This window comes from Pinus tabuliformis, chromosome 9, assembly GCF_031772625.1.
Source record: "Pinus tabuliformis cultivar Carrire ecotype Pingquan chromosome 9, CPIR1, whole genome shotgun sequence".
Lineage (NCBI taxonomy): Eukaryota > Viridiplantae > Streptophyta > Pinopsida > Pinales > Pinaceae > Pinus > Pinus tabuliformis.
The window spans coordinates 1,323,896,612-1,323,909,226 of record NC_142307.1 but is presented as its reverse complement, the minus strand read 5'-3'; the positions used below and the strand labels follow the sequence as shown (position 1 = coordinate 1,323,909,226).

Below are 12,615 nucleotides of genomic sequence, written 5' to 3'. Positions count from 1 at the left end.
CATGTAGCTTTTGAATTGTTTCCATAAATGCAGTAGAAACTGTACTGGCTTTAAATGGATGTGATAATGCACAAAAGTGTGCATACTTGGTAAGTCTGTCAACTACCACCATGATGACACTCTTTCCCTCAGACTTGGGTAAACCTGTGATAAAATCCATTGAAACCTCCTCCCAACGTTGGCTTGGAATGGATAAAGGTTGTAATAGACCCGGTGTCTTAATTGTTTCAACTTTATTTTGTTGGCAAACCAAACATTCCGCCACAAACTTTTGAATATCTGATTTAAGGCCATCCCAAAAAAATTCCTTCTTAACCCTGTGGTAAGTTTTTAAAAATCCTGAGTGCCCTCCTAAGGGAGAAGTGTGCAATTCCATAAGAATCTTTTGTTTTAGCTGGGAATTCTTACAGAGGTATAAGCGATCTTTGTACCATAACGAATCATTTTGCCAGCTAAATGTATCAGACGTACTGGAATCTTGTTGTAGCTTTCGAATAAGTGCCCACACTTCTTCGTCATTCTTCCATTCCTCCCTTGCTTCGTTTATCCAATCTGGTTGGATAATAGAAATGGCGCACAACAATGCTTCCACATCCTCATCCTTTCTTGAGAGTGCATCTGCCACCACATTTTGCTTCCCTTTTTTGTAGATGATTTCAAAGTCATAACCCAACATCTTTGTGACCCACTTTTGTTGCTCTTCAGAGGATAATCTTTGTTCTAAAAAGTATTTAAGGCTATCATGATCCGTTTTTACCTTGAAGTGTCTTCCCATTAGGTAGGGTCGCCATTTCTTAAGTGCATGGAGTATTGCCAACATTTCCTTCTCATAAATAGCTTTGCTTAAAAACTTTCCCTTGATTGGACGACTTTCAAAAGCAATGGGTCTTTCATCTTGCATTAGAACAGCACCAATTCCATTTCCTGAAGCATCACATTCCACAATAAAGGTTTTTGTGAAGTCCGGTGTAGCTAAGACCGGTGCTTGGCACATTGCCTCTTTAAGATGTTCAAAGGCCTTTGTTGCTTCCGGAGTCCATGAAAATGCATCTTTCTTCAATAATGTTGTTAGAGGTGCTGCTATTCTCCCATAATTCTTAACAAACTTGCGATAATACCCTGTCAACCCAAGAAATCCTCGCAGATGCTTTATGGATGTGGGGATTTTCCATTCCTTAATGGCTTTAATTTTGCTAGGGTCTACCTTAACTCCTTCATGAGATACAATATGACCCAAATATTCCACCTCCTGGACTCCAAAGAAACATTTGGATCTTTTTGCATATAATTGTTTCTCCTCCAATAGTTGTAGCACCCTGTCAACATGTTCAACATGATCCTTCCAAGACTTGTTGTAGATTAGTATATCATCAAAAAATACTAACACAAATTTTCTAAGGAATGGTTTGAAAATTGAATTCATCAAACCTTGAAATGTTGAAGGTGCATTGGTAAGGCCAAAAGGCATGACCAAAAATTCATAATGACCCTCATGAGTTCTAAATGCCGTTTTCGGAATGTCTTCAATCTTCATTCTGATTTGATGATATCCCGAACGAAGATCCAACTTGGTGAAGTAAATTGATCCATGCAATTCATCCAGTAATTCATCAATGACAGGAATGGGGAACTTATCTTTAATAGTGAGCTTGTTGAGCTCCCTATAATCCGGACACATGCGCCATGATCCATCCTTCTTGTGCACCAATACTACTGGAGCAGAGAAAGAACTTTGACTTGGTTGAATTATACCAGCCTCTAGCATTTCTGCAACCATACGTTCAATTTCACTTTTTTGGACATAGGGATATCTGTACGGCCTGATGTTTGGAGGAACACTTCCTGGAATCAGATGAATAGCATGATCATGATCACGCATAGGTGGGAGACCTTTGGGAGTCTCAAATACCTTGGAATGATTGTCCAGGACTTTTTGGAGATCTGGAGAAATAGATGATTCCAATGTGGAAACATCTAGCGAACATAATTGTGCAATTACACCTCTTTGCTCCTTTTTTAGAAGCTTTGTCATACCATTAGAGCTGATTATCTTTCCTGGTTTCCCTGCAATACCCCTTAATTCAACTTCCTTTCCTTCCGTAGAAAATTTGATGAAAAGTTCTTGAAAATTAAAAGCTATTGTACCCAAGGATTGTAGCCATTGGACTCCTAGTACAACATCAGCACCTCCCATTGGAATGGAAAGCATTGGGCTAGTCAATACATATTCTCCCATGGATAGCTTGATATTATGGCACTTTCCAGAGCAATTTATTGTTCCTCCATTTGCAATCATCACTTGACACTCTGGTGCTGGATATAGGAAGCAATTCAATTCTTTTGCTACCCTACAATGAATAAAATTGTGGGTGCTTCCTGAATCAATCAACACTATTACCTTTTTCTTCTTGATTTGTCCTTCTATCTTGATGGTTTGAGGAGTGGTAATTCCCGCCAATGCATTACAAGATATGGTCGGATTTATTTGTTCTTCATCTAGGCTTTGTTCCTGGAGTATATCCTCTTCTTTTGACCTTTCTTGCTCCTTTTCTTCTTCCTCTTCACAATCTATGTAGAATAATTTCTTCTCAGCACACTTATGACCTTTAGTGTATTTGCTATCACAACTGTAACAAAGCCCTTTTGCTCTTTTTTCTTCCAATTGTTGTGGTGTCAACCTTATAGGTTGTGGAAGACTAGGGGCAACAACACTTCCGTCTTTATAGTTGTGAGTGGTATGCTTCCTAGTTGCCATAATTTTGCTTTCCATTTTTCTTGCTAACCTGAATGCCTTCTCTAATGAATCAGGTTCCCAAAGGCGAACATCATGTTGGATATTATCCTTTAAAGACCCTATGAACACATCAATCCTATGCTCCTCTGGAATATCTTTTACCCTTATGTTCAATTTTTGGAACTCCTCAATGTGCTCCATTACTGAACCCTTTTGTTTGAGACTTATCAATTGGCTAAAAAAAGTGTTGCTTTTTGTATCTTCATAATGTGCTATCAATTCTTCCGTAAAAATTGCCCAAGTGATAAATTTTTTACGAAAGCAAAGCCATTGATACCATACAAACTGATTTGGTTCCAAATATACAGTTGCCATACGTACCTTTTGTGTGTTTTGCACATTATTGAGATCGAAGAATTGCTCCATCTGTAATATCCATGTGGCGGGATCCTTGCCATCAAACTTCCTCATATCGATTTTTGGAATATGGTGGGTCTTCGATCCAACATTAGAGTCTATGGAATCATGATTAACATTTCTTTTGTTCACATCATGAGTTTCCTTTACAACCTTTTCACCATTAGTAAGTATTTCTTGTAGAAAATTTGTCAAATCTGTCTTCAAATCTGCCATGTCTCTCTTCAAATCTATCTTCAAATCTGCCATGTATCTCTTCAAATCTGTCTTCAAATCATCCATCTTAGCTTCCATGCCCTTTATCTTAGATTCCACGCCATTTATCTTAGCTTCTGTTAGCTTTTGTGAGCGTGACATTTGTTGCACTTGTTCTTGTAATTTTGATATATCATGTAGCATTTCTTCCTCTTCTTCATGAGTCATGCTAGAGCTTTCAGGTTCCTTACTAGGTGTTTGCATTTTCTTTCCTCGGGGCATCAGTTACCGATAATAATGCTTTACTATGCCCTTTGAATTCCGTTAAACCAAGCTTACGCAAAAATTTAAAAAAAACTACACACCTTTTTTCACTTTATAGAAGCCTGATATTGAATCTGATGTATCTCTGTAATTTCGGATCATCCAATTCTGAAATTGTGATCTGTAGTAGCCTTCTGCGTTCTCTTTCCAATGCCACAAGTTTGACCCAAATTGGATTCTCCAAGGAAGAGTTATGTGAAATCTCCCACAGTGACTTGCTTCTAGACTAGTTCAGTAGAGTGAACTTGTACGACGTGCCACGAGTCACTGTTTCAACCTTTGGATCTGAAACATGCACAAAAGAAACTACAGTCCGTCCTCTTTTGTAACTTCTTACGAAATTTCAATCCGATCCCCAGAGAGAAAGTTATGATGATTTTCCCCAGGTCACCTGTTTTGAATGTAATTCAGGAGTCTGCAAAAAGACCAACTTCCTTAGATCATATCTCCGCAAATATCGTGCGAAAAGCTCTGAAATTCGGACCCAAGGTTCAGCGCGATTTCTTCTCAAATGGGTTTTTTTTGCGACTTCTGAAATGTCACAGAAAAAAAGTTATAGCGAAAATGCCACGATGACCTGTTTGGAGCAGCGAAACCCTAGAATCCAAAGCTCTGATACCAAATGTTATGAAACCAGCTCAAGAAAAGATAGAAAAGATAGATCAATGCCTTAGAATTCAGCCTCTTCGAGGGGGCAACCTCCTTTACATTACATAAATGAACAATTCTTGGATGATTCAAATGACAAAACCTCCTTTCTATATATAGGAGTCTAAGGAGTCACAATATAATCCAGCCGACCTAACAATAATAATATAAAGCCACAAAAATAACAATAGAGGGATTCTATGGGGCACAGAAATAACAACATGGGGCTAATAGGGGCACAACAATATAAATAAGGGGTATAACTACAATAGTAATGGGGTAATCACTAGTATTATAGGGACCCAACACAAGATCCTTGAGGTGCCCAAACTCTTGGATCACATCTAGCTACGGGAGCCCTTAAAGACAGTAGCATGATGACAGGTGTTGGGTGGAGAAAGGTGTGATGGAGCGACAAGGCAGTGCTAGAGTGCAGAAGTTTGTAGCAGCGCAGTGGAGGTTGCAACAGTGCGAGAGGCACATAAGAGGTTACAGAAGCACAGTGGCAGCAGAGGTAGCTTCAACATCACGAGGCTTCCAAACTGACCAGGATGTCAGTGTTTGGGTGAAGTCAGTTACTTACTTCTCAGTAACTGAGTTGCAATGCAGCAGTTAGCAGTGGCAGTGCTATGGGCAGCATGATGCAACATGTTGAGAGGGAGCTGCAGTACAGATGTGGCAGTGTCATGGGCAATAGTACAGTGGATGTGTGGCAGCAGGCCAAGCATCAGCACAGGTACCAATGCGGAAGATCAGTGTGATGTTTCTATGGTGAAGCATTACTAGAGCACATTCCTCGCTAAGAGGGAGTGTTGATTTTTGGTAGCATCGGATGTGCTCTAGCCATGAAAATTGGTGGAGAGGCTAAGGCACATGAGATCTCCAAGACCCAGAAATCGTTTGGAGAAATTCCACCCGGATGAAGAGATATTAAAATAATTAATATTTTTAATGGGGTTCCTAAGTCTAAACTTAGGAAAATTAAAATATTAATGTGTATTAATATAAAATGGGTGAGAAAGTTCTAAGAGACGAGGATCAAGCTAATCTAATCTTAGTCGTTGATTAGGGACTTAATCTCAGTCATTGAATCGTCAACAGGAAAAGTATAAGAGGAGGCTTGAGGGTCAGTTGGAGATACACCAAATTGATCAGTCAATTTGATTTTCTGGGGCAAGGTTTGCTAAGAAATCAAGTTAGTGATCTGTTGCAGCGAGGGACAATTCGGCAGAAGGCCGAGAATATATAGCAAAGAGGCAGAGAAAGTGTCGAAGAGATAGCGCAGAGGCAGCTTGGGCTAACGCAAAGGCTTAGAGGGCTAGCACAGAGGACGCAGGAGGCCGAGAAGCTGACGCAGGCAGACGCAGAGGCTAGCAAAGCTGATGTTGGCCTGAATGAGCTATGCTGTGGTGTTTCTGTGGGCTAGACTGAGAGTTGAGAGGCAGACATTGTTGAAATTTGGTACCGGAGGACAGGTGGTTCCCTAAGGCTTTGATCTTTGGCCTAGGGAAAAGTGTCCAGAAGAATTTAATTTTTCTCCTAAAGTGACTTTATAATTTTTATAAAGTCAAATCTAATTTAAAGTGACTTTAAGTGATAAAGTTACTAAAGTCTAATTTTAAAGTGACTTTAATAAAGTCAATGTAAAATTAGAAAGGAAAAGTGACTTTGGAAACAAATGACTAAGTGGGTCTTTATAAAAGTGGGGGAATTAAAAAATAGAAAGTGAGATTTAAATGAGCATTTAATCTCAGCCCTAGATCTCAATCTATTTCAGCCATTGGATTTAGGGATTCCCCAAAAGTCACTTAGGGTTAGATTAAAGGAGGAAAAGGAGGAAAAGGTCATTCATTCTTTCATGAGCAGATTGAGAGAAGGAGAGCAGGAGAGCAAGGGAGATTTCTGGACAGTGAGGAGAAGGAGGCAGCGGCTTGGCACACATTCCAAGGCAGCGTTTCAGCAAGTCTGTACAGCTGAGTTAGCACACAGTGAAAGGCAGTTTTGGAGGAGGCCGTATAGCAATTTTGGAGAAGGTCGTACAGCAGTTTTGCAGGAGGCCGTACAGCAGTTTTGGAGAAGGCCGTACAGCAGTTTTGCAGGAGGCCGTACAGCACATTTGGAGGATGCCGTACAGCAGTTTTCGAGGAGGCCATACAACATTTATTACTGTTCTGTTTTGCTGTTTGCAAGTTTTTCAGTTGGTTGTGAGGCATGGAAAACGAGATAAGTTGTAAAAGTTTGCTTGCTGATTTTTGCTGAATATTTCTCTTACTGTAAAAGCATTTTCTAGAAATAAGGAGGAGCTTTCGAACTGGTTTTCCCCAAGAGTTGTAGGGGGTTTTTCCAGGGTCACCTTGACCAAAAATCACTGTGTTTAAATGAGTTAAATGGCTGTTTGTATGTGCTGATATTTATTTCTACATTTTCCAGCATTCTGTAATTTTTCCAGAATTTGTGTTTTCAGCAAAATTTATTTTTCAGTTGTTGAATGTATGGATATGGGAAAGGGCATTTAACTATTTTGGAGAAATAAGGTGAAACTGAAAACTAGGGTGGGAAATGAGAAATTTTTACAGATGTAGTTATAGAAGTTAGCTTGGAGTAGCATTCATTGTCCAGCTAAGGAACAGTCAAAGTCACTATGGGGCCAATCATCCGGTTGTTGAATTAGCTGGAATATCTGTCTCCAGAGCAAGGTACTTTTGCAGAGGAAAATATCTAAAGGGTGAGCCATTTCTGGCACCCTAGTTGTATTCAGAAAACTGCATAATAATAAAACCCTCATATCTACTGCACTGGTTTTCCCGCATTGGGTTTTTCTGAGGACGATTGTCCAAAAATAACAGTGTCCCTTGTGTTGTCTCAGTTTATTTCAATTGTTGATCTGTATATTTGGGAAGGTTGCTATTGTGTTTATTTCGATGTTTATATGATTAAATAACTTGTTAATGTAAAGAACAAGTAGGAGATAATAAACCAGAAATAGCAGTAGGGATTTCTAATGTGTTAAATCCAGAAATTTTCACAAAGGTGTGGCAGAAGGACGGGGAGATCTTCCTTGGATAGGGAAGATACACTACAGATATTCTGAAGAGGTTTAGAATGCAGGATTGTAGACCCATGTCTACGCCCATGATCACCAACTGGAAGAAGATAGATGCATCAGATGACAAGGATTTTGACCCCACCTTGTATAGACAACTTAGCAGTTCTCTCTTGTATCTGGTGAACACTAGGCCAGATATCTGCTTCGCAGTCAATGCCCTCAGCCAGTTTATGGTAGAACCAAAGAGGGTACATTGGGCAGCAGCGAGGCATATTTTGAGGTATGTGCGCGGCACAATTGAGTATGGGTTGAGATATGCCCGAGGAGATGACATTAGACTATATTGGTTCGCATATGCAGATTGGGCAGGCAGTTCAACGGATAGGAAAAGTACCTACAGGTACTGCTTTAGTGTTGGATCAGGTAAGGTCTCTTGGTGTAGCAAGAAGCAGAAGTCAGTAGCACTGAGCTCTGCAAACGTAGAGTATATGGTAGCAAGCACAACTACGTGTGAAGCTATATGGCTTCGGAAGTTGTTGGTAAGCTTGTTCAGGCAAAGGATGGAAACAACAAGTGTGTACTGTGATAATCAAAGTTGCATCAAGCCTTCTGAGAATCCAGTGTCTCATGATAGGTCGAAACAAATAAATATCAGGTGTCATTTCATCAGAAATCGAGTGTAGCGTGGAGTAGTCCAGTTACAGTAAAGCTCTATGGAGAGCTAAGTTCGTCTATTTTAGTGAACATATGGGTATGGTGGAGAACTCGTTTCAGCAGCAGGGATAGATTATTTCGGGTGCTTCTTAGTTGCAGTAGTTGTAGTTGCAGGTTGCAACAGCAACAAATGAGAGGGAGTTGCAGTGCAGATGCAGGGTTGGCAACATCATGGCAATGTCAGCGGCAGCACAGATGCAGCATCAGAGCTGCACAGTAGTTGGTGGGCAGTAGCAGCTAGAGATCAGTGGCGTGATGAACGATGATATAGAGACAGGGTGTTGTGGTAGCATGTGCAGCACTAGAATATAGTTCTCGTTAAGAGGGAGTGTTAGTTTTTGTAGCATCGAATGTGTTCTAGTCACGAAACTTGGTGGAGAGGCTAGAATACATGAGATCTCCATAACCCAGAAATTGTTTCTGGAAATTCCACATAGAGATGACCTAATTAGATTATTAACCTATTTTTTAATGTTTCCTAAGTCTAAACTTAGGAAAACTAGTTAATTAATCAGAATTAATTAAGTCAAGGTGAGAATTCTCTAGAAACTCACACGGATCGACAGAAGATTAATCTGGGCCCTTGATTAAGATCTAATCTTGGTCGTTGGTGCTCCAACAGAGGATTATAAGAAGAAGTCAATGGGTAGATGGAGAACACACCAGTGCAGAATCCAGATACTCAGTGGTCTAGACAGTTGGATCTTCCACTGCAGGTGATTCAGCAGGAGAAATCGAGTTAGAGGTTGGGTTGCAAGTGGCAAAGGGGTAGAGTAGTAGATTTCCGGAGGAGTCTCCAGTTCCGAAAGATTCAGGACTCAGAAGATAAGGCCGAAGAGACTACACAGTTTCTGAAGATAGGTAGTTCAATTTAGCCTGAAGGAGGGTTGATTTAGCTTCCAAAGGCTGGGAAAATTTCTAGAGACCGGAAAAATCACTTCCAGTGGCAGCGACAGGCTAGATGTCACATCAGAGGCAGTTTTTGGGCAGTACGAGTGGGGCCTACACAGAAGCAATGCAGAAGGCTGACACAGAGGGTTCCAGAGCCAATTCTGAGACTCAGTTTGTTGCGGGATCGCTTGAGGGTAAATTCCCTTAAATATTTTTGTCAATATTTTTCTCAGATAGAAATGTCAGTTTGGCATCATTTTATTGTACTCAAAATTTCTGTTGTTGCATAAATAATAAAACCCTCACCCGTTTTCCCACATTGGGTTTTTCCTGAGACAATTGTCCAAAAATAATGGTGTCACAATTCTTGTGTGTGTGCTAGAATTTCTCAGTTTCCAGTATTTTATTTTCCGCATTATTTTTTATGGTGAAAATTGCAGTTGTGATTTTATTCATTGTTTGTCCTAGCAAATAAGCTGCATAATTAAATTTACAGTTAAGTGAATAATTTCCAGTTGCTGCAATAGATGAAATTTTCACAAGATCATCTTGATCATTTAGACATGACTTTCTATTTTTGGAAAGTCACTTCCAAATTGAGATGTAACTTACTATTTTTGGAAAGTCATATTAGAATTGTTAGAAATGAAATTTTAATATAGGCTGTTCAAAGTTCAAACAGAACTGAAAGATATGATTTCTTCTAGGGGAAACTCATCCCTGAGCTGCCAAATTTTACCATGGCATTGTAGGAGTTGGCCTAAAGGTAGAGTAAATTGTGCTGAGGTCATAGTGGCTCATTTGTGCTTACTGCTCAACACCTTGATGGACCTTACCAAGGCTGCCGATCGAAGCAGTAACAGTGAAAAAAAAACAATAAATGGACAAAGCCTTCACATCGAAAGTCAGAAGTATGTCAGTAGATCCATGCTTTTGAGTGCCACAACAAAATATGAACTCCCACGAAAAAGAAAAACAATTTTTCCATCTTTGTTCAATGATATAGCATTTCAGTATCTTTTCTTCTTTGAAGGCATCTTATGAAATGTATTACTTTAGTTTTCTTTTCCTTTTCCCTAGTTATTGCTATGATTAATGTGGACGCCTCTTTTATACCTAATTTTATTTTTTATTTCATAAATTGGGTCTTATGCATGCATAATCACAAGCCTTTGTTTCTTGGTCTTAAAGGTGTTATCAACTGCTATGTCAGTACTTCCAGTTCCACAATTAGATCTGTCTCAGAAAATCTCACCTTTAACGGAACTTATAGTGAATACTGAACCATGAGAAAAATACCATCAGTCTTGGTGTGTGGTTTTCATTTGCCATTAAATCTGTTTCTACAAGCTTCTCTAATTATTTGAAATGTTAGGGAGGAATCATCTTTTGACAATGACAGATCATAGTTTCGTAACATGGCTTCAGAACTAAGGGTGGTAAAATCATTCTTAACAGACATAATTTTGTTAAATAAACAGTGTTTGAGCTTGCACTGGTAGAAAAACTATTCTAGGCCAGTATTACAATTTATCATGTTCTTTCTTTCTTTTTTTAGTGAACTAGCAGAATCGGCAACTAGGGCGGGCTCATACTCATGTGACATGGGTTCAATTCTAACCGCTACCACTATAGCCTCCAGGAGTACCAACGGAGCCCCTCACATGGCACACAGGGCCAGTAAGGGGTTTGAACCAGTGACATCACAAGGAGTGCCTTAACAATGCACCCTATCGCCAACTGCTCTACACTCCAGGGGCATACAATGTATCATGATTATCTAACTAAAATAAGGGATATTTTTCACACATTTAAGTTCAGGAGATTAATTATTTTTCGACCTTTTAATTCCTGATACTTTCAAGAGCATTTCATCCATCCTAATTTCCATTTGCAGGTTCAGGAATGCAACCTTTATTCAAGATCCATTGGTTCCATAAGTTTTCGTTGGTGCTGAAGTATCATTAACTCTATTTTCAGAAGCTATTGATTTGGTTTCATTAGTTTTGCTGGCTGTTTTCTGTCGTTTGAATATTCAGGGCATTAAATACCATCTAGCTGGTCGTGCTAGTGCTGAGTTATTTAATTACTTATGTTTCTATTGCAAAAAAATGGCCTTGTATTCTTTGTAGTGTACGAAAGCTGCTATTCTCTCTCTCTATGTTTTTCCTACAATTCTTGACCTTGTTGAAGAAAATGTTGCAGTCACTATATGGCAACTTCCAAGGTTCTCACAAAAGTATACAGATTTAACATATATAGTGAAATGGACCGAAATTGTTTCTCTAGTTTTATGGGTTGAATTTTGATGGGTCATGAAAAGGATGATTCACGACGCAAAATTCTAATTATGTCCATGAGAAAATGTTTTTTCACTAGTAACGTTTACTGTTTGGCAATGACAGGCTACAATTCGCCCCCCTACCTTTGTCTTCTTTGTGAATGATGCAAAGCTTTTTCCAGAGACATACCGGCGCTACATGGAGAAGCAGTTAAGAGCAAATATTGATTTCCCCGGAACTCCTATCCGTTTGTTGTGGCGCAGCAAAAGGAAGACGGATAAAAAATTAAAGGAAAAGGAAAAGGAAAGAGAAACTACAATGGAAACAACCATGGCCCCTTTCAGCCAAACCTAGTTCCAAATTTCAATTGAGTTGGATATTCCCAAGGCATTGTATTGATGTTTTCAGATAACATGTATGGCTGCCTTTGTCATTCAAGCAAGCTGTATCATGAGTATGCCACATGGCATGTTTGTGATTCTGTACTTGTAGCACGACTTTCTTCACGGCATATTGGATTTTCACAGCGGTCAATCCCCCAGGTGGTGAAAGACATGGGCATTTAATGCCAGGTTCAGGCTATTCATTCTTCACTCCTTTTATATTATTTTTCCTGGAGGCTGGTATTACTGTATTGTAGTTTTCTTTGCATATCAAGGAGAGCCTCTTGTATATGTGCTTTGCTGGAATTTACGCTTCTAGCGTATAATTAATCTGTTCCAAAACACACTTGACCTTATTGAAGATTATTTAATTGGAGTTGTGATTTAAGCCAGAGGAAAGGATTCTGTGCAAGACAGTCATCTTCTGCTTCATATGTCCTTGAAACTTAGACAAACTAAAGAGATAATGTGGACTTATAAACTAGTTTAAATTTTAGTATTTTTCAGATGATGAATACAAAATGTAATTTGTGAATTCACCTTGACATGCCATGATAATCACACTTCTTAGGTGCTTTGAGGAATGTTGTTACAATCTAAAATTATATTCTCAAATGCTGTGGTTGTCACTCATGTCCTATTGTTGTTTGCTTGGACAACCATGGATTGATGGCTGTCGTAAAACAGAAAGTAGATGTGTTGCAAAATACTTTACATGATGAAACAGAAGCAGCAAATAACAAACATAAAAGAACATACATTCAATCAGATAAATACACAGAGATGGGAAGAATGACCTAGACAAATATCTCATTACATAATAATTAATTATCCTTGTAGCAGGTACAAAGAATAAATCTGCCCACAAAGGTCCTCCAGTCTCATCCAATCTTCCATTCAATATGTTAAATCTGCAACTTGATTTTCAAGCATAAAGTACAAAACTCAACATCCAAACTCCCCTTGCAAGTAATGTCCACT

General features: G+C 39.1%; 1 protein-coding gene across 1 annotated transcript in view; it reads left to right on the top strand.

The window, feature by feature from the left end:
• Positions 1-12,173, top strand: part of EMB2738 (GTP-binding family protein) — a 463,941-nt gene extending 451,768 nt beyond the window's left edge. Inside the window, 1 exon segment of the mRNA XM_089439172.1 lies at positions 11,375-12,173. Within this exon segment, the coding sequence (XP_089295298.1) occupies positions 11,375-11,605 (231 nt within the window). The 3' untranslated portion in view covers positions 11,606-12,173.
• The last annotated feature ends 442 nt before the right edge of the window (positions 12,174-12,615 follow it).